Source organism: Odocoileus virginianus, chromosome 3, assembly GCF_023699985.2.
Source record: "Odocoileus virginianus isolate 20LAN1187 ecotype Illinois chromosome 3, Ovbor_1.2, whole genome shotgun sequence".
Lineage (NCBI taxonomy): Eukaryota > Metazoa > Chordata > Mammalia > Artiodactyla > Cervidae > Odocoileus > Odocoileus virginianus.
The window spans coordinates 2,088,297-2,109,732 of NC_069676.1; the positions used below are offsets into that span (position 1 = coordinate 2,088,297).

Genomic DNA, 21,436 nt, shown 5'->3' on the forward strand with positions numbered 1-21,436 from the left:
ATGCAACTACTGAGCCCGTGAGCTCCAGAGCCCACATGCCACAGCGAAAGATTCCACATGGATCCCACTTGTCACAACCAAGACCTGATACAGTCAAATAAGTAAATATTTTTTCTAAAAAGATAAAGATTAAATGCCTTCTTTAGGCTGCAATTACTAGTACTCCTTTGATAATAAGACTCCCTTCCCAAGTACAAAGGCCATACTAACTCACCGTGCTGGTCTGGGTTTTGTGGGGGGTTTTTTTTTGCAAGCCTTGAATGAATGTACCTCCTATCTTTTTGATGTTCTTTCTTCTGATAAGATATAAAACTCTGGTGAAAAACATGCTTCTCCAGGGTGGTTCCTCAGAGCTACCTGTGAGACTGTCTCCCAGGCTATCATCCTCAGTTTGGCTGAAATAAAACTTTTCTATTCCTATTCTAGATTATTTCTGTCAACACCCTCTTCCCACTGATGTTCCCTCTTAGTAACTTTCCAACCACTGACCACCCCTCTCCACTCATAGGCCACAAATCCCAGTTGTCTTTGTTGTATTCGGAGTTGAGATCAGTTCAATACCAAGGTCTCTTTCCCATCCCCGTAATAGTACGGGATGAAATCTGTCTTCACCACCTTTAATAGTAATGCTATTGCCTAGAAACGCCTGGGGGTTAGGGAGCACTCCTCTGAGCCTGGCGAGTTTCCCACAGAACCCTGTGTAAATTAGTGTTACAAATGGACCAACCCTTGTGGGTTTTATTATGATTCTGCAAGATGTTCTTCAGCAATAGCTATTAGGAAATTTGAAGAAAAAATAATTTTTTACTTACAGTTCTTGGGACACAGAAGGCATGTCAGTGGTGAGTTAGGTAGTGCACATTCAAGTCCTGGTTGTTTATCTAGTCATGTAGCTGGCAGTGTATTTATTTGAGATAGCCTTCAGAGTGCCCCCTTGAATGGACACCTTAGCAACCAAAGTGTAAGGCAGGCACCTACCTTATAAAAAGAAACTGTTAGAGCTTACACACAATGCTACTTTGAAAGAAAGTGAAAGTCGCTCAGTTGCACCCGACTCTTTGTGACCCCATGGACTATATAGTCCATGGAATTCTCCAGGCCAGAATACTGGAGTGGGTAACCCTTCCCTTCTCCAGGGGATCATCCCAACTCAGGGATCGAACCCAAGTCTCCCCGCATTGCAGGCGGATTCTTTACCAGCTGAGCCACAAGGGAAGCCCTAGAATACTGGAGTGGGTAGCTATCCCTTCTCCAGTGGATCTTCCCAACCCAGGAATAGAACCAGGGTCTCCTGCATTGCAGGCAGATTCTTTACTAACTGAGCTATCAGGGACGCCCCAATTGCCATAAGCTTATTTTGAGCTGAAGTCAGTTGAGATAAAGCAGACACAGGATGAGCTCTCTGCCCTTCATCTATCTGTCTAAAAGCAGACCTAAGACCCTCTTGTGCAGGTATCCCCTGACCTCTGTACCAGAAAAGGGATCACCAAAGAGAGTCAACACTGAGATGAGTCTGCATAAGCAAAACTTGCTATATAACCCATGTGTTTGTGTGGTAGTCGCTCTGACATGTCTGACACTTTGCAACCCCACAGTCTGTCCATGGAATTCTCTAGGCAAGAATACTGGAGTAGGTTGCCATGCCCTTCTCAGGGGATCTTCCTGACCCAAGGATGGAACCAGGGTCTCCTGCATTGCAGGCAGATTCTTTATCATCTGAGCCACCAGGGAAACCCCTATCTATACCTATCATTAATTTCCCCACTTATTTAACCTGCCTACAATTCACCACTATAAGAAGCCCAAGCTCTTTTTTTTGAAAGTCACTCAGTTGTGTCTGACTCTTTGTGACCCCATGGACTGTAGCCTACCAGGTTCCTCTGTCCATGGAATTCTCCAGGCCAGAATACTGGAGTGGGTAGCTGTTCCCTTCACCAGGGGATCTTCCCAACCTAGGGACTGGACTGAGGTCTCCCACATTGCAGGTGGATTCTTCACCACCTGAACCACCACAGAAGCTCCCCCCCCCTTTTTTTTTTTTACTTCTCCACAATTTATCACCTTTGTTAAAATCAATCTTGCCAACTAAAAAATAGCATTTGCCATCTGCCTCTACAAAGATAAATTCACTTGCCAATATAGTCACTGATACACACACACCCCCAAAGGAGTTCAGTGCGGAGATCAGGAATGATGCACTCTGAGCTCTGGGAAAAATGGGCAGAACAGGCCTTTGTACAGTTCAATATTTTCAGCAGAAGATTATGAGCCCAATTCTTTCATCTTATATCTAGAAAAGCATTACAGTCATTAACAGAGACATCTGCTCCTCATGACTAGCAGCAACCTAATGCAAAAATGTGTGCTTGATTGCATGTATATCCTTTCACCAAAATCATATATACACAGACCACCCCCCACCTCTTCCAAGCAGTTCTTCAGAAGTGTCTGAAACACTGTGTCCCAGGCTATAGTCCTCATTTTGTCCCAATGAAACTTAATTCACAAAAGTCACATTGTATATTTTTTTCAGTTAACAAAATAGGCCCTTGAGGGAGGTGGGGGGGGGGGGGGGTTACAGTTCTTGTCTGTGAAGCCCTCAAGCACATAAATTTTTTAAAAATAAATAAAATGTTTATGCTTTTCTTGTTATTCTTTTATTGGTTTAGTTCACATGCCTCTAAAATTAGTAAATGATTTTCTTTCCCTATACTTCAGAAGAATAAATGCTACAAACACATCAAAATCATCATTTGAAAGCTTATATTTCCTTTATACTTAGCTTTGTACATTTCAAAGAAAAAGTCTAACTTTTAATTTTTTGCTTCTGTCCCTCTGACTAAAAGTGGCAAATATAAATGGAAACAAAAACTCTACGTGAAATGATTCAAACTTCACAAAACTAAGTAGAAAAAAGAGCCAGAAATGAAGTTGTCAGTCTGTGTCATTGGGCATGAAGTGAAGTGAGGCTCTGAAGGCCACAGAGCAGGCACACAAATGTTGCGGGAAGAGGGAATCCTTCCAAGGCCTAAAACGGTCTCTTGTCTGACAGTCAGAAACAAATTGTCCAAGGAGACACATGTGCTGACAAAAAAGACTTCATTGGAAAGGAGCACCCAGGGAGAGAATGGTGAGGTAAGAGAACCCAGGAGAACTGCTCTGCCAAGAGGCTCCCAGCCTCAGGTTTTATGGTGATGGGGTTAGCTTTCTGGGGTTTCTCTGGCCAGTCTTCCTGCTTGTGCCCCTATTTGGTCTGACTCAGAGTCCTTGGGAGTGTAAGCGTCTCAGCACAAAGGTTTCTGGAGGGTTGGCAGGACGTGTTACAGGCTGGTATGTACCCCCTCCTTTTGGCAGTAGTTCATTAGTTCTGTGTTCCTTATTTGGGCCTCCTGCTGTGTGATAACTCATGCAAGCAGTCATTGTGCTGCCTGGTCACAGCAGGCGGTTCCAGTCCATGGTTCCCTAACACATGTTCTCCTTAGTTTTAGATTATGTTTTTATGTTTCCCATCCTGCTTTCTCTCGGATCCACGTACTGCAGCCTGAGCTGATTCTCTGCGGCTAGGTTGAGCTCTCCAAACAGGCAGGGTGAGGGAGCCACCCAGCACAGCTTCAGGATGGGCAGGAAACCACTACACCACATGTAGTCCCGAAGAATTCCTCTAGAAACCATTAGGTGGGAAGAACGGCTCTCCCTGGGTCAGACAAGCCCTCATCTAACAGCAGCTTCATTCCAGTGGGACACTGAACATCCAAACAGTAGCCAGACCATATAAAAAGAGAACTCTGACCCACAATGTGCAGCAGTCTTGTCTTAATCTGCTCTGACTGCTATAACAAAATATCGTGACAGGGCCACTCATGAACCACAAACTTTCATTTCTCACAGTTCTGGAGGATGGAAGTCCAAGAGCAGGGTACCAACTGATTTGGTGTCTGGTGAGGGCCTGCTTCCTGGGTTACAGACATCCATCTTCTTGCTACGTCCTTACCTAATAGAAAGGATAAAGGAGCTCTCTGGGAGAAGCAGTCTCTTTTCTAAGTGTACTAATCCCATTCACGAGGGCTCCACCCTCCTGACCTAATCAACCTCCCAAAGGCCCCACCTCTCAGGGGCTACATTTCAACATATGGATTTTAGGGGCACACATTCAGTCTATAGTAAAACTGTCCAGGAAGCCAACAAACCCTCTACATTAATCAGCCCAGAAAGCCAACCTGCTGTCAGTCAGACTTGCCAGGACACTTTGCTTCTAGTCAGTTGCTCCAGTTTCCCAGACCCACAGCCTCTATCAGGGCACACCCAAAACCTTCTCTTTTTCCAAGAGGAAGCTCTTGCACACCACGGACTGACCCTGAATTGCTGCCAAGGGAAGGTGGTCATCTCCCTTGTTGCAGAGAGCTTATGAATAAATTCCCTCTGCTTGTTCTCATTTGGGCTGTTTCCATTTACTTCCTCATTGGAAAGAGAATAAGGAGTCTTGTGGGGCAGAAGCTGCTTCTTGAAGGATGCATGTTCTGTGCTGTTACCTGGATCATTTGAGTCCATGTGTCCTTCTGAGCAGGTGGCATGGTGCTGCAGCCAGTAGTAGAAGCTCATAAAGGACCAACAACCTGCCCCCAGGCTTCCAACAAGCTGTACAGGTGATGCTGGGTCATGGGTCTCACTCTCCCTGTCTCAGATTCGCAACAGTGACCCAAGGGTCTCCAGCTCTGTTGCAGGCTTAACAGTCTTGCTAGTTCTTTAAAAAAACTTTGGTTCTGTAGCACCTGCAACCGCACCTACACCTGTACACAATATTCTTGGTAAAGACATGTGAGCCTGAATCTGATCACTGTTAGTTCTCAACGTTAGTTCTCAACGATTAATTTCTGGCACATTAATGGGGAAATGTACAACAAAATCTGCTACCACAATATTCTTGGTAAAGACATGTGAGCCTGAATCTGATCACTGTTAGTTCTCAATGTTCGTTCTCAACAATTAATTTCTGGCACATTAATGGGGAAATGTACAACAAAATCTGCTACCAACCCAGAAAACCACTCACAGAGAAGAGAAAGAAAAAGAGAAAACATTTTGTTATTGAATTAGAACAAGAACATGATGCTGATTCCGAGCAATAGCTACAAGGATTGCAGAGATGGAAGGGAACCTCTTCTTTTCCCATGGCTAAGTAACTACAACCTATTACTTTCATGTCTTCATGATAATGTTGCTAATTTTCTCCTACAATTATGATCTAAGATGATTTGAAGTTCGATGACAAGGTAGGCCCATATCCTCCCAGGACTCTGGGAAATGATTACATTTCAGAAACGCTCCTAGGTCTGAATCGTTCTTGATATATGAGATGGGCCACAGGCTTATTTAGCCAGGAAAAAAGAGTTAAACACAGTTGAAAAGGTCAGAGAAAGGAATATTTTTACAATCCTGTGAGTCTATTTTCTGAGTTGAAAGAAACTGTAAGCGCAGACCCACCTTACCTGCAGAGCAGCCTCAGGGACTTCAGGGGGGTTCTAACTAACACCCGAGAGCCTGCGGGGCCACAGTCCCCGTGGTCGCGAAGAGTCGGACAGGACTGAGTGACTAACACACACGTCGCCCCATTCAACTAGGTTTCTGGCCCCCACCCCACTCACTGCCCTGAGCCTTGCCCCACCGGACCCTGTCCTGGAGATCTCAGCAGAAACACACACAGATCAGCCAGCCAGGCAGCGTGGGGGTGGGGAGCGGAGCCCCGGGAGACCTGGAGCCTCCGGTCGACCAGAGACCCCCTCCATCTCCGCCAAAGGTGTGCCGGACCCCCGCCGCCCCTTCTGTCTTCACGCCCCTCCCAATATGGGATCCTCTCCCTGCCGCCCCACACGTCTTCCCCTCCGCAGACAAGGCTCCCACCACCGTCTACCTCTCCCGTTCCCGCCTGCCTACCTAACCCCACACCCTGCCCCGCTGCCGCTCCTTCCCTCGCCTCCTCAGCTCCGGCCAGCTCTGTGAGGGCTCCTTACCCGGCAGGAGAATCCTGCCTCCATCGCTAGGCTGCTGACAACCTCTCGCCCACGAAACCTCCCCGCCCCCGACCTGATTCCGGCCCCGCCCCTCGACCTCGGGCTCCTGCTGACGCCACAAAGCCCCGAAGTCCGGCGCCCTCGGATCCCCGCCCGGGTGGTTTCCATCGCCCCAAGCAGGCTTTCCTGGGCCGCGTTTGGAGGCGTGGTTCTGGCGAGGTGCAGCGTGCACCGCTTTACCCCGTGAGTATCACCCCCTTGAGGGAGCAGGCGGGTGGTCACTTTGTGGGTGCTGAGGCTCAGGTCGGGACCCCGTGCACCCTCTGCCCTAGTGGAGTGGCTGACCCAGCTTTGAAGGTGGTTGTAAACTGGAACCAGAGGAGCCCGCTATTTTAGCCCTGCATTTACAGAGCAACGTTCAGGGGTCAAGGAAGGCCCGCCCACCATCACTGGCCCAGAGCCCTTGGGTGGCTTCCCCCAGACCGCCCCACTCTCACCCAGCTTCTGTTGGGTGGGCAGCAGTCCCAACGAAGGGCAGCTGAGAGCAGAGGGAGAGACTCATGCCAAAGCTCTTCCCAGAGGCAAAGTGAACCAATGTCAGGCATTCAGGAATCTGCAGAATCCAGCCGCCATAGTTTCAGACTGCATAGAAGTGAACCTGGACAGTGCTTGCATTAATAATTCAGAAATGATGTTCAAATCCACTCTAACTCAGCCCTAACCACCACCCTGTGAAGTGCATCCAGGAGGACTGGATCTCCACTGCATCAAGTCATTCCAACCCCAGAGTGTGTGTGTGTGTTGAGATGCTGGTGCACATGTGTAGGTGCCGCTGCATGTGCCTTTGTGTGTCTAAACACGCATGCACATGTACATGTGTGTTCCTGTGCATGTGAGCGTGTGTGCATGTGATGGCCCGCCTTTATCTTTTCTGCACCTCGTCAAGGAAAATCAGAGCTGGATGGCAGAGGGGTAAAAACAGGTTCTATTTGGGACTATTGAAATAAGAAGAAAGATATTAGCATAGAAACCGGGGTTCCATAGAAACTGGGGCTCTATAGAAACTGGAGTTCTATATAGAACTAGACCTTCTATATAGGATTGTGAAGTTCAGTTCTGAATACACATGGGCCAGTGGGGATTTTTAAGGAGTAGGGTAGAGTCAGTTACAAGAAGTTACTAAGAGGAAACATCTGAGTAGCAGGGAGTGGGGGCCGGGGTGGGGGGGGGGGGTCTGGTTAAACCCACCTAGCGGGATTTCTGCTAAACTTGAACAAAGGAGAGATAAACATGTAAGTCCAAGGCTTCGTTAGAAAATTCTGGAGCCTGAGCAAGAGTTGGTTAAAGAGAGAAAATTTGTCAACCCTGCTCCCTAATGAAATTTTTCCTCTTAAACTCCCTACTTCCTCTGTTCTGCGGGGTTCTGTTAAAGAGAAGCCTATGATGCTTGTTAAAAGAGTAAACTAGACTATTCAAGACTATTGCAATGTCATCTCTGAATGCAGCTGAGACAGGTGCAGATCTGTAGCTAAGGAGCAGAGTGATGGCGGTCAGTGATGGAAAATCTCCAAGAGGTGCCATGAGGAGGGGGCTTATTGCTAAACAGGCCTAACAGGATTCTTGCTCAAGGAGGGTCAAGGACATCAATTCATTAAAGGTGGGGGATGAGGAACTAGATCACATATCACAGCGGGAATACTGTGAAACTGGGTGGGGCCAGCCAAAGACAAGCCTACAGCTCAGAGGAAGCTGGCTGGGGTTTGCTGAAGGAGAGGGTCTTTGTCAGCTTCCAGACAGACATTTGTGCCCGTTACTGAAGGTGAGTCAGGGTACCCTAAAACCCCAGGTTCAGACTCCCATCTTCAAAAGGAGCCCAGGAGAGTGCTATTGAAGAGCTCAGGGCTCCAGGGAGAGGATGTGGCAGGACACTCCATTTCTTCCCCAGGCGCCATGGATGCTGTGGAACTTGCCAGAAAGCTGCAGGAGGAGGCCACGTGCTCCATCTGTCTTGACTACTTCACAGACCCCGTGATGACCACCTGTGGTCACAATTTCTGCCGAGAGTGCATCCAGCTGACCTGGGAGAAGGCCAAAGGCCAGAAAAAGAGGAGAAAGCGGAAGGGCACCTTCCCCTGCCCTGAGTGCCGCGAGCTGTCTCCCCAGAGGAACCTGCGGCCCAACCGTCTGCTGACCAAGGTGGCCGAGATGGTGCGGCAGCACCCCAGCCTGCAGAGCAGGGACCTGTGCCAGGCGCACCAAGAGCTGCTCAAACTCTTCTGTGAGGATGACCAGAGGCCCATCTGCATCATCTGCAGGGAGTCCCAGGAACACCGGCCCCACACGGTGGTCCCTATCGAGGAGGCCGTGCAAGAGTACAAGGTGGGTCCTGGCTGGGGGCCAGGACAGGCGACAAGGGTGCCCAAGTGTGTGCATGTGTCACGGAGCGTATGAAGCAGAGAGCGGCTGCTGGAACAAACAGCCCCATGTGCAGGACCTCACAGCGGGTGCTCCCTTACTCCACAACAAAGCAGGCTGCGGGCCATGCCGTCTCGTGGCTCCTCTGTGGTTATGCAGGAGTCCAGACTGACCAAGTCCCCAACCAGGCCCATCCACATTCCCTGGTCCTTGTGCAGCCATCTGGGGGGGCAAACCAGGCCACCCCCTGATAGGCAGGGGGAGGGGAGCCTTTTCCTTCCATCCACCTGAGGCTCTGTAGCTGGGGACCCATGAATTAGAATGAGCAAAGACAAACGGAAGAGAAAGGCAAACCATTTACTAACATATGCCTGCTATGCCAGTCACTTGGGAGAAACTGCAGCAACAGTACAAAAAAAAATAAAGTCAGTTAGAACTTGGGCTTATATAGCATCTTAACAAAGAACAGTACATTTGGAGAAAAGCAACAGGACAAAGGTAAAAGTTTCAGGCTCCCAAGGGTGGCAGACTGTGGGAAATCGTCTCAGTAACAGAATTCCACAGACTAGGTGGCTTATAAGCAGCAATTTATTGCTCACAGTGGGAGGCGGATGTCAGAGATGAGCACAGTCAGGTGAGTCCCTTTCTGGTCCACACATGGCCAGCGTCTTGCTGTCCTCTCTTTTGGGTCTCTTTTATAATGGCACTAATCCCATTCACATGGGTCCTACTGTCATGACCTCATCGGCTCCCAAAGGCCCCACCTCAGCCGTCACATTGGGAGTTAGGGCTTCCATATATGAATTTGGATGTCGGCGGGACACAAACATTCAGATCATAACAGAAATATATATATACAGGGAGAAAGTAAAGGAAGATGGGGGTTTTTTGTGTAGGTTCATCTTGACACCAACTTTCCATCTTCTTCATGGGCAACTGTCCCCAGTAAGATGCTTCTGGTCAGATAATGGGAGCCCCTGGAAGGCATCTTTCTGCATCTATTGATTCTTAATTGCCTCCAGCTCAAAACAATCCTTCTGCCAAAGGGACAGATTTGGGGGTAGCATATTTCCATCCCTTGCACCCCATTGGGATGGTTCAGGGTGGATGCAGCTTCAGAGGGCACTGTCTGGATGTGGGGCATGCAGGGGGCCCACTGACCCCAAATCCCATGGTTTGGGTGCACCACAGTTGAAGCTGGAGGAGGACATGGAGTACCTTCGAGAGGAGATGATGAAGACTGGAGAGCTGCAGGCCAAGGAGGAACAGACCTTGGCCGAGTGGCAGGTAGGTGCCGAGGCCACCACACCCGGCAGCCGAGCATGGTGGGGAAAGCCCAGCTGGGTCCTCACAGGCCTCCTGACCTGTGAAGCCCCTTGAGGGGGGAAATCACTGTCCTGTGTGGATGAGAACACAGGACCCCAGAAGGGCAATGATTTTCCCAGAATTCCTGCCAAATCAGGACTGAGAATGGTGCCCTCAGCACAGGCTGGTCGTTTCAAAGATGCAGGGAGCAAGGGCACACAGGCGCTTGGATGTTGCCATTTGGGGCTTAGAGTAAAATTATGCCCCAGTGACATTCAGGGGGGCCTCTGTGTGATCCCTGACTCCCAGCCCTGCCTGGTTGGCTGGTTTTCTGTGGGTCACTGGGATCCAGGGGAGATGTGCCACTGTTGCCAGAGCAGCCCTTCCAAGCTGGTGTGTGGGGTTGGTGGGTGGGTTCTGAAAGCAGGCACTAGGGGTGGTAGGTCCCTGGCTGGCCCCCACACAGGAGAAGGTGAAGGAGCGGAGGGAGCGCATCATGGCCGAGTTTGAGAAGATGGGCCTCCTCCTGATGGAGGAGAAGCAGCGCCTGCTCCAGGCCCTGAAGAAGGAGGAGGAGGAGACAGTGGCCGAGCTGCAGAAGAGCACAGCCTCTCTGAAGCAGCAGAGTCACTCCTTAGAGAGGCTGCTCCTGCAGCTGGAGGACAGGAATGAGCGCACTCCGCTCCAGATGCTGCAGGTGAGGCGGCATGCCTGTGTACCTGGCTGGGGGTGCTGGACAGGGGCTTGAGCTCCGGCTCAGGTGCAGTCAGGGTGGGCTGACCTGTGGCAACAGATTCAGGCCAACAGGGAAAGCTCTGTCTCAATCAGCTCAGGCTGTGTAACAAACACCACAGGCCGGGGGGGGGGTTAAACAACACACATTTCTTTCTCACACTCCTGAAGGCTGGAAGTCTGAGCTCAAGTTGTGGGCACAGTTGGTTTCTCCTGAGACCTCTCCTTGGCTTATAAGCCATATTCTCCCCGGGTCCTCACAGAGTCATTCCTCTGTATACAGTCTATGCCCTGATAGCCTCCTTTTATAAAGACATTGTCAGACTGGATTACAGCCCACCCAAACGATCTGATTTTATCTTAATCACATCCTTTTTTTTTTTTTTTTTTTTTTAGTGACAGGTTGGAGCCTGGATTCTTTATTTTTTTTTTCCATTTATTTTTATTAGTTGGAGGCTAATTACATCATTACAGTAGTTTTTGTTATACATTGAAATGAATTAGCCATGGATTTACATGTATTCCCCATCCCAGTCCCCCCTCCCACCTCCCTCTCCACTCGATCCCTCTGGGTCTTCCCAGTGCACCAGGCCCTAGCACTTGTCTCACTGAGGTACTCCAGGGTTTGAACTCCACAACAGATGAATCTGGGGAGGGAGCCAATTCAGCCCACCACAGGCTTCAGTCCTGCTGGGCTGTGTTCATCCCCTTCATAGCCCCGGGATGTGGCTTGAGGGCAGCTGCTGTCCACACAATGATGCAGGGCCTGGGCATATTGGCCCCAGAGAGGCGCCGGTGACGTCACAGGCAAGAGCAAGTCACACGATCGCACGGGCCAGCTGTGGACGTGGGGGAGGGTGCAGCTGGCCTAGCAGGGACGGGCCTGCACACGGAGGCCCGGAAAGGGGCAGTTTATATTGGCTGAAAAGTGGGTAACTGGTTCAAGTGTGCACAGCGAGGGACTCCACAGCAAAAAAAAACACATTTCACATTGCGAGTCACTCTACACGTACTCACAGGAATGTGTTTATACAACTGAAGCAAATGCCACATGCAGAGTATCTAGATCTCCCAGTATGCCTGCGTCAGTCACTTTTATGCCTGTTATCCCAGCATCCTGTGGGTTCTGTTGCCAATAAGTGTCTGGTGCTGACAACAGATTATACACTCTCTCTACCTTTAGGGGAATACTTTGCCTTTTATCAAAATGTAATCTGTTTGCAACCCACTAAACTGACTCCTGACCCACTCAAGGCCCGAGGCCCACAGAGGCCTTCATGGTGTGTCATGAGCTGGACAGCTTCCCTGTGTCCTCATTCATGGTGATGGGGAAGAGGAGGCCTGGGCAAGTCAGATAAATGACACTGTGCATAGCCGAGACGGGATTACTCTATAGAAACTGGAAATGCGGCCATGGCAACACAGAAAGCCCTTCTAGCTCTTCTGGCCAAATGTCAACACGGGGTGCTTGGGAACACCACAGACCCTGCCAGTCTCTCTGCTTTCTTCCATGTCTTTTGAAGGATATGAAAAGCCTCCTCAGCAGGTGAGTACCACCTGCGGTGGGGGGTGGTGATGGGCGCAGAGAGGACTGGAAGTGTGGCCAGAGGGAACAGTGAGACCTGTATCCACTGGAGGAAGAACAGCCTGACTGTGCAGTACCCAGAGGCTACCTCCATCATACTGAAGACCATTTGTAGGGTCCCAGGGCAGATAGAGGTCCTCAAGAGTTTCCAAGGTAAGTGGGGGCCCAGGGGCTCTTGGCAATGCCTCACCCTGCTCTCAGCCACTCAAGGCAAGAGCCACCAATAGGAGAGGGGTTCCCCAAATGGTACCCCAGCCCCATCTCCTTGGCACCGCCAATATCCACAATTGGGATATAATAGGATCATGCAGTTAACTCCAGCTTCACAGCTGAACTCAGCCAAAGGGAGGCCTGGGTGGGGGTTAGGATGAACGGTCCCTGCTAGGGCCTTGCCCTCCCCACACTGACCCTGAAATGTTCCCCTCTCCCCTCCACCCCGGGCCTGTCTCCAGAGGATGTGGTACCCGACCCCTCCACGGCATACCCCTACCTCTTCTTGTACGAGAGCCGCCAGAGGTGCTACCTGAGCACCCCGATGGATGGCGCACCCCATGGCAAGGACAGGTTCCTCGCCTATCCTTGTGCGGTTGGCCAAGAGACCTTCTCCTCGGGGAGGCACTACTGGGAGGTGGGCATGAACCTCACCGGTGATGCCCTGTGGGCCCTGGGCGTGTGCAGGGACAACGTGAGCCGGAGGAACAGGGTCCCCAAGTCCCCAGAAAATGGGTTCTGGGTGGTGCAGCTATGCAAGGGAAAGAGGTACGCACCTGCCACGTTTCCCCCAACTTCCGTCACACTGACCGAGCCTCCGAGCCACATGGGCATCTTCCTGGATTTTGAAGCTGGAGAGGTGTCCTTCTACAATGTGAACAATGGGTCCCACCTGCATACCTACTCTCAGCCTGCCTTCCCTGGCCCCCTGCAGCCCTTCTTCTGCCTTGGGGCCCCCAAATCAGGCCAGATGGTCATCTCTACAGTGACTCTGTGGGTGAAGGGATAGGGGCGCAGGCTGGTGGAGCCTGGGCAACCCTCCTTTCTCCAGAAGGTGAGGTTGGTCCCACTCAGCAAGGCCCACCTGCCCAGCTTATCGCAAATGAGGCATTTGCAAGCCATCGGCTGTGCAGGCTGGTTTTACAAAGTGGAAATAGAACCATGATTAAAGCAGTTAATCATTAAGAGTCGATACTTACAGATGCTTCACACAGAAAACTTTCATAGTGGGTCAGTTTCTAAACACATACATGTATATGTACAAGGCACAGTGTGGTGTAGTTTTCTTTAGCCATGTCCCCTTCTCTCCACTTAGAGATGTTGCCATTCACTGGTGGCTCAGTGGTTCGGTTTTTATATGTAGAGCCAAGGCCTCAAGTGTCTACCTTCTTTGTCCTCAGCAAATTCCATATCTGGGTCCTTCACAGAAGGGAGATGAAAAAGTGAAGGGACTTTTCAAGCTGAATTCCAACAAGCCTCAGAGCTGCCCACCTTTGCTGGGCAAAATTCAGAGTAGGATCAGACAGGGTCCCTTTTGTTAACTCACTCTCCACCGCCCATCCTACCCCCGACCCCCATGACTGCAGACGCATTAACAACCGGGGAACCCCAGAACTCTGGCCAATGTACTCTGACCCCGAACAAGGCCAACAGTCCCAGTGGACCGAGCCCCGACACCTTAAGTTCTGATCGTTCCCAGCCCGGGGACCTGCGAGGAGCCAGGAGCGCCCAGGGGACCACTTGGGGCTCCCCAGCACAACCTCGGCTTCCCCTTGTCCTCGCCGCCTCTGCGCATCGCGGAGCGGCCCCGGCCCCGGCCCCTAAACCTCACGTTCCCCGAAGTCCAAGGGAGACAGCAGGTACCGCAGAGCCGCAGCAGCCCACAGACAGCCACGAACTCGCGCGCAGGTGGCGGCGGCGACGCAAGGTCAGTGGGTGAGCAGCCTCCAGTTGGGTGCCGCTGGAGGCCGCGTGACAGACCACGGCCAATCCGGAGCTACAGTGGGTGGTTCCAGAAGGGAAAAAAGCTGCTTCCTGCTTCCGCTGCTGCTGAGCTTCCCTTCCTGCCTGCAAACGGGATCCGTAAGCCCTACCTTCCTGGAGCCGCCGCAGTCCCAGAGCCGCACGCTCCGTATCCTCGGAATCGAGAGGCCTCGGACCCCGGAGACCCTACGCCCCGAAGCTCCCCGAATCCCCTGGTGCCCTGCTCCGCGCGCGTGTCCCCGCCCCCTCCCCAGAGTCCCGGCAGCGGCCGCCCAACCCGGCGGAGAACGCGGCCCTCGTCCATTCCACTGGGGCCATGGCCGCACCCGACCTGTCGACCAACCTCCAAGAGGAGGCCACCTGCGCCATCTGCCTCGACTACTTCACGGATCCAGTGATGACCGACTGCGGCCACAACTTCTGCCGCGAGTGCATCCGGCGCTGCTGGGGTCAGCCCGAGGGCCCGTACGCCTGCCCCGAGTGCCGCGAGCTGTTCCCGCAGAGGAACCTGCGACCCAACCGCCCGCTCGCCAAGATGGCCGAGATGGCGCGGCGCCTGCACCCACCGTCGCCGGTTCCGCAGGGGGTGTGCGCAGCGCACCGCGAGCCGCTGGCCGCCTTCTGCGGCGACGAGCTGCGCCTTCTGTGCGCGGCCTGCGAGCGTTCAGGGGAACACTGGGCGCACCGCGTGCGCCCGCTGCAGGACGCGGCCGAAGACCTTAAGGTGTGGGCAAGTCCCGGGCAGAGCACGGCTTGGCAGGGGATCGCCGCGGCGCGGGTGGGGGGCCCGAGCCTGGAGGGGGCTCGTCTTGCCCGATGTCGGGGGCTCAGGTTCTCGCCTGCCCCGGGTCTCGGGGGTGTGTAAGGGGGTGCAGCCTGTTCCAAACCAGCATCCTAGGGGGTTGGGGCACCGCCCACCAGTGAGGGGCTGGCCTGGGAACCTGGGCGGGGAGGGGACGAGCTTTCTGAAGTCTAGCTCCCAAAGAGGCGGTGGGAGGGCTGTCCGGGGTGGGGACTGGGCAGTTTTGACTGACCATTGGCAGAGACGGAGCCGAGAGTAGGAGAAAGTGGGAAGGGAACCTGAGAGGTGGCTGGTCCCAGATGGACGTGCATGAGTTCTCAGAGGTCTGTGGGCAGAATAGGGCTGTGGGGCCCACGTCAGTGCTGAAGTTCTGATTAGGCCGGATGGGAAGGCAAGCCAGGGAGCTGCTATAGAGCCCCAGTCTGGGAACAACGTAGGATGGAGCCAGAGCCCACCAGTGTTTCCCGTTTGGATACTCTGCCAGTAGACAAGGCAGAGATTCCCTGTTTCTCTGTTATGGAAATGTATTTCTTAAAATCCAAACTAACACAGCACTCTATACTGAGAGCCTCAGGACAAACATTTACCTGGCCAACTGCCTGCTCCCTCCCTGGTCTGTGGGCGAGTTTGCTTCTGAAACCCAAAGCATAAAGTCTGTGGGTGATCTCTTTCAAACTTTTTGACTGTGATTTTCATTTCTCTTTATGGCCAGTACTGTCTGCTGCTGAGGTGCCTCAAGTACACAGTTTAGTCAGCGTTAGGATTGCTATTCTATCATTATCATAGAATAAGCCTCTGGGACAACAGAATAAACCTATACCCAACCCACGTCACTGGACTTGCCCTAACACGTTCTTGTGGTTTTTTCCCTCACTTTGAGGTGTAATGTGCATACTTGAACACCCACTCCTTATGTCAGTCTGGCAGATTTGCGCTCCTGTCGCTGAGGCTCCTGGTCAGGGTGTGGATAGTGATCGGAAGAGAAGAGAATGACCAGTAGCTCTCTAGAGGCATCTTCCAACTGACCTGATAAAGTCTCCCATGGTAGCACTTAACCCTCCCTCTCCCAGGGGAGGGAAAGCCTTTAACATATGATGTTCTGTAACTCAGGCTTGCAAATTAGAGTGACAGAAGAGATCAACAGGTGAGAAGGTAGACTCACCTCGGTGTCAGCAGCTTGCCTCTGGGTGATGAGTGCCCCCCACTTCCTGATAAAGGGGAGGCACCTTTCTCTTGGAAAATGCTGAAAGGAGAGCAGAGAGCGCTGCTGTTGCTGTCCTCTCAGCTCTCAGTAATGTAGGTACCATAGCGTCATGACCCAGCCCCCTTCACTGTCTGGTGCTTGCTTTTAGTGCTGGGGAGGATGCCCATCAGAGGGCCCTGGCTGCTATCTGCACAGCCCAGAAGCGCTGACTCTACAAAGCGCAGCCTCTCGGGGCCCTGGTGTGTCTAGAACATGGACAGAACAGTGGAAACCCCACAAGCGCCGCTGTGGTCACTCTTGTGATAGTCCTTTAGGCCTTCTGGCTTTACCAGCTGCTGAATGTGTCATAAACAGGGTTGAAGGCAATGTCAGGCATAGGCCTGAAATCAGGACCAAGGAACCGGATACAAATGTAAGCCTGTCCTGCCATGTGTTCTAGTTAGCTGAAATCCAGCAAGCCCAGACCAGGCAGAGAGAAGTGACGGAGTTTGGAAGAAAGAAGGTGGTGATGCAGTGGAAACTGGCTTGTGGGAAAGTTGCCCTGAGATGAGGGAGGCACGGGAACCACAGAAGAAAGGAAATTCAGCCAAGGGGCAGTAGCAGGAGAGCCATGCTTGTGAGGACAGTGGTGGAAGGGCCACACCAGTCAGAGAGCATCTCCTGGCAAATTTGAGTTTGGGACTTACTATGTCCCAGACCCATTTTTCTGCTACTGGTCCCTGCCAGCTGAGTTCAGGCTTAGCAGGAGTTGAGCAGGTGGGAGCATGTATAAGAGCCAGCCTGGAGGCCTGGCCTGGCTCAGGTCACTCTGGCCTCACCTCCCTGCAGATCAAGCTGGAGAAATCCCTGGAGCACCTGCGGAAGCAAATGGAGGATGCGCTACTGTTCCAGGCCCAAGCGGAGGAGACCTGCTCCCTGTGGCAGGCAGGTGGCCAGGCGCCCAGTGTGGGCAGGGATGGGGGGCAGGAGGGACCACAGGACCCTGCTGTTCATATTCAGCCTCATGCTGCTCCTGAGGCAGCACTCTTGCTCCAGACCCCATGGATACCCCGTGTAAACTCAGTGGGTTTGGCACTCGGGAGTGGGTGTCGGGGAGGGCCAGGCACGGGGGCTCCCGGGTGGCGGGTTTGAGGCGTGGGGAGGGATGGGTGTGGGGGTGATCCCAGATCGTGGCTCTGAGGGTTGGGGAAATGGGAATTGGGAATGCGTTGGGTGGTAAAGTTGGGGTTTGTTGGGTGCCCCTGGTGGTGCAGTGCTTTGGGGTCAGGAAGGAGTGGGTGTGGGGGACCCCAGATGGATTAATGAGGCTCCAGGTCCCAGGCCCTCAGGCATCCTCCCCGGCCCCCGCAGAAGATGGTGGAGACGCAGCGGCAGAACGTCCTGACAGAGTTTGAGAGGCTGCGCCGTCTGCTGGTGGAGGAGGAGCAGCTGCTGCTGCAGAGGCTGGAGGAGGAGGAGCTGGAGGTGCTGCCCCCCTTGAGGGAGAGCGCGGCCCGCCTCGGTCAGCAGAGCGCCCAGCTGGCTGAGCTGATCGCCGAGCTGGAGGGCCGCTGCCAGCTGCCTGCACTGGGGCTGCTGCAGGTGAGCTGGCACCCCTCCTGGGCGTGGGCCTGTGGGGGTCTCGGGAAGGCCAGGCGTGGGAATGGAGAGAAAAGCTGGGGAAGCGTTGTGCAGAGAAAGCCGACTACCTTAATGCTTGCCTGGACCTCCCAGGTCAATAGCTGGTCACCTTCCTGTGAAACATGGAGAGTAGACCCCAATGCTGAGCTGCGTGAACTATTAGTGCCTGTCCTGGGAGCCCTCCTGGAGACTGGCCAGGCCACAGGGTAGCATTCTAGGATCGAGAGCCACTGGGTCACCACCCAGCTCTCTGAAGGTTGGGGCCCACTGGGCTGAGAGGAAAAGCCTGCAGGTCTCCCACAGTGATTCCTGCATGGGCCCAGTGCTGCCCCTGAGAATCTGCTGGACTCCTGGCCCCAGCACTTTGTGCCCTCAGGTGGGAGTGAGGACACTGCATGTGCAGTCCAGGGGGCTTCCTGCAGGAGGTGACCCTCCTTGGAGCTTCAGAGCTGAGTGAAGCTTTAAGGACCAGCTTCAGGCTGCCAGCCTATGGCTAAAACATTCTTTTGGCCTTTGCTGAGCCAACAGTGGTTTTTCAGCCTGGGAAGCAGGAGGAATCTGGGCAAGTGTGTGGTAGGGGTTGAGGGAAATCAGCAGAGGTGAGTTAAATGGGGGCTAGGGATGATAGGGAGCAGCCCTCGAAGGTGAGTGAATGGTGCTGGAAAAGCTGTGGGAAGCAGAGGTTCTAGAGGGAGGGCAGATTGGTCCAGAAAGATGAGAACCGCAGATTTATATGAAATGCAGTGTGGGGTCTCAGTTGAGATCTCTCGGTGAGGGGTTGACCTCAGCTGGCCTGGCTGCATTTCCTGTCCTTCACTCCTTGCTGCCTTTTCCTTACTGCCCTATCTGCCCTCCACTGCTCACCACTACTCCCCTACCTTCCCAAGTGCTCATAGCTCCTGGCCTTGGCCATCCTCTCAGTTCCCTGTTCACCTGGCTGACTGCAGAAAAGATGCCCCCCATTCTCCCCCCGCACCAACCTTTGCCTGTGCTGGGGGAAGAGCAGCCCTGGGTAGCACCATGTTTGCTGAGGCATGTGGGGGAGGTCAGGTGGGCTGACCCTTGGCCCACAGTGTTGGTCAGGAGACCTGCTGCAGGGAGTGCCTTGGATCTGGGGGGACACAATCATTTTATGATCCTTGAGTAAACTGTTCTTACGCATCATCACCAGAGAGAGGAGCATCCAGGCAGAGAGGCCTTACCAGGAAGGCCAGCTGTGAGTGGGGACCTGAGGCATTGCAGCCGGTGCAGGCCAGGCGGGAGCGCCTGTAGGACAGGGGGGCAGAGACCACAGACACCAGACCACCAGCTGCCTCGGGCCTGGGGGGCAGGAAGTGCTCGGCTGATAGAGGCATGGCTCCGGGCTAAGGTGGAGACAGCCTTCAACCTCTGGAGGGGTGCCTAGGGCTCTGTGGGTAAGTGGGCTGGCAGCCAGATCCGCTGTGCCCTCCAGGCATGTGAAGGGGCTGCAGCTGGGTCTGCAGGGCTGGGTGCGCCCAGAGCTTCTCTCCGGTGACCTCATGCCTGACTCAGGACAGCTCCAGAGTGGTTTCCCACCACATAAGTGTGTGTGTGTGTCCATGCCCGTCCAGGAGGTTTGGGGGCACTCTGGTGTAGGGCAGGCCCGAGACCAGGAGACGTGCTGACGCTGTGTGTCTCTCCCACAGGATATCAGGGACACCCTGCGCAGGTAGGAGCTTCGGCCTCTCCCCAGGGAAGGGGGGCAGGGTTCAGGTGGGCCCTCCGCAGGGGTGACATCTGCACTGCTCCTCCAGAGTCCAGGACGTGAAGCTGCAGCCTCCTGAGGTGGTACCTATGGAGATGAGGACTGTGTGCAGGGTCCCTGGGCTGGTGGAGGCCTTGCGGAGGTTCCGAGGTGAGTGCCGTGCACAGGCCGGGGGGTCCGGCCTGCTGTCTCCAGACCAGAGACGGCGCCAGTCCTGAGCTGCTGCTGCTGGTCGGGGGTAGAACAGCAGCAAGCTCCCAGTCGCTGGATGAGAAACTAGGAGCGATCGAGGCCCTTGGGCAGATAAGATAGCAAGTCAGGTCCAGACTTTGCACTGATGCATTTAGGAAGAGCAGAAATACAGAGCACCTGTGTGGACCCTAGGCTTGGGGAGCCTGCTGCCCTGGAATACACACACTTCCCTCTGGGGATAGAAAGCACTCAGGATTTCTTTCTGTCCTCTAAAGGAGGGTGAATCACAAGGAAGCATGAACTAATTTCTAGAATGTTCCAAGATACAACTCTTAAGTGGCTGGGTAATCTTTTTGAGCGGGAAGGGGTGTGGTCAGTCACAAGCTGTGACTGCAAGGGTGTAGGGATCTGAAGCAGACAGCTGGGAGGGTTGACCCGTGCTCTGTCTGCAGGGGACATGACCTTGGATCCTGACACGGCCAACCCGGAGCTGGTGCTGTCTGAGGACAGGAGGAGCGTGCGGCGCGGGGACCTGCGGCAGGCCCTGCCCGACAGCCCCGAGCGGTTCGACCCTGGGCCTTGTGTGCTGGGCCGGGAGCCCCTGACCTCGGGCCGCCACTACTGGGAAGTGGAGGTGGGGGAGCGGGCCAGCTGGGCCCTGGGTGTCTGCAGAGAGAACGCCAACCGCAAGGAGAAGGGCGAGCTGTTCGCTGGCAATGGCTTCTGGATCCTGGTGTTCCTGGGAAGCTACTACAACTCCTCCGAGCGAGCTTTTGCCCCTCTCCGAGACCCACCCCGGCGCGTGGGCATCTTTCTGGACTACGAGGCTGGACACCTGTCCTTCTACAGTGCCAGTGATGGGTCACTCTTGTATACCTTTCCTGAGACGCCCTTCTCGGGGACCCTGCGGGCCCTCTTCTCTCCTCTCTCCAGCAGCCTGACCCCTATGACCATCTGCAGGCTGAAAGGCGGGCCCGGGGACGGACTTGCTCCCCAGTGAGCAGGCCTCTCGCAGCCCCTTGTCCTGCCTTCTGAGTCTGCGAGATGCTTGGAAAACCCAAGGGGAGGCTGCTTGTCTTCTGAGCTATGGAAAGCACCCATAGGACCACTCAGATCGAGAAGCAAACTGAACTCTGTCACTGCCACTCCCAGGAAGCCATGGATGAGTGTGTGCAGGCTGGGCTTTCCTCGCCCCAGGACCCCACAAGGTCATCAGGTGCTGAGACCCCATTCACCAGTGCATCACACCCACAGTCCTTTGCGGAGCCTGGGGCCTCAGCAGCCCGCCCTGCCCAGCCTCAGTCTCGGGTAAGAGATGAGAGCCTGTAGAATTTACTCAGGCTGCAGTGTGAGCCCCCCAGGCCCTGGGGCCACCCCTTGAGAAAGCTACTATCTTGTGAGACTGCTGGCCATGAGGTGGTTCAAAGCCCACCAGCCTGACTCGGGGTCTGGTCCAAACTGCTGGGGAAGTCTGTGGTTGTCTCTGATTGTTTGGGGGTGCAGCAGAGTCCTCAGGTGAGAGGTGATGTGGAAAGTGAGTCACCGAATAAAGGGGTTGATTAAGACACACAGACGTCCTCAAATCGCCCTGAGCGTGGCCCACCCAGGGCTTCTGGGAAAAGGTCCTTCCCTGGTCCCAGGCGCAGAGGTTCAGTTCTGGGAGCTCTGAGTGCATGGAAGTGAGTGTGAAGCTCAGAAGGGACACAGCTTCAGTTTCCACCCGAGTGGCACTGAGGAGAGCGGGCTGGCCTTGCCCTCTCAGGCATGTCTCCAGTGACCCGTGGGGCTATCCCGGAACTCAGCCCAGAGTGTCACTCCTGCCTGGGGCAGGGGGTGAGGCCACAGACAGCCCTGGCTTACAGAATCCAGGGTT

General features: G+C 53.8%; 2 protein-coding genes and 2 long non-coding RNA genes across 7 annotated transcripts; 2 read left to right on the forward strand and 2 right to left on the reverse strand.

The window, feature by feature from the left end:
• Positions 1-2,600: 2,600 nt before the first annotated feature.
• LOC110137982 (uncharacterized) lies at positions 2,601-6,079 on the reverse strand. The gene is made up of 3 exons (XR_011485404.1): positions 6,009-6,079; positions 4,530-4,787; positions 2,601-3,991 (listed from the first exon to the last, which is right to left on the reverse strand). It is a non-coding gene; the product is annotated as an uncharacterized lncRNA (long non-coding RNA).
• Positions 6,080-6,139: 60 nt separating this feature from the next.
• Positions 6,140-13,221, forward strand: TRIM17 (tripartite motif containing 17). Of its 4 annotated transcripts, none has more exons than XM_020894704.2 (7): positions 6,140-6,251; positions 7,954-8,387; positions 9,615-9,710; positions 10,195-10,425; positions 11,984-12,006; positions 12,098-12,198; positions 12,498-13,221. In XM_020894704.2, exons 2-7 carry the CDS (start codon positions 7,959-7,961, stop codon positions 13,043-13,045), a joined length of 1,428 nt encoding a protein of 475 aa, XP_020750363.2. In that variant the 5' UTR covers positions 6,140-6,251; positions 7,954-7,958; the 3' UTR covers positions 13,046-13,221. The 4 variants fall into 4 exon arrangements, with proteins under 4 accessions (XP_020750363.2, XP_020750365.2, XP_070316919.1 ...); XM_020894706.2 differs by having other exon boundaries at positions 10,198-10,425; XM_070460818.1 differs by lacking the exon at positions 6,140-6,251 and adding an exon at positions 7,187-7,300.
• A 10-nt stretch (positions 13,222-13,231) lies between these two features.
• Positions 13,232-14,034, reverse strand: LOC139032803 (uncharacterized). The gene is made up of 2 exons (XR_011485418.1): positions 13,900-14,034; positions 13,232-13,455 (listed from the first exon to the last, which is right to left on the reverse strand). It is a non-coding gene; the product is annotated as an uncharacterized lncRNA (long non-coding RNA).
• A 301-nt stretch (positions 14,035-14,335) lies between these two features.
• Positions 14,336-21,132, forward strand: TRIM11 (tripartite motif containing 11). The gene is made up of 6 exons (XM_020894707.2): positions 14,336-14,743; positions 16,854-16,949; positions 17,376-17,606; positions 19,313-19,335; positions 19,421-19,521; positions 20,016-21,132. The coding sequence occupies exons 1-6, from the start codon at positions 14,336-14,338 to the stop codon at positions 20,561-20,563; spliced, it is 1,407 nt and encodes a 468-aa protein (XP_020750366.1). The 3' UTR covers positions 20,564-21,132.
• The last annotated feature ends 304 nt before the right edge of the window (positions 21,133-21,436 follow it).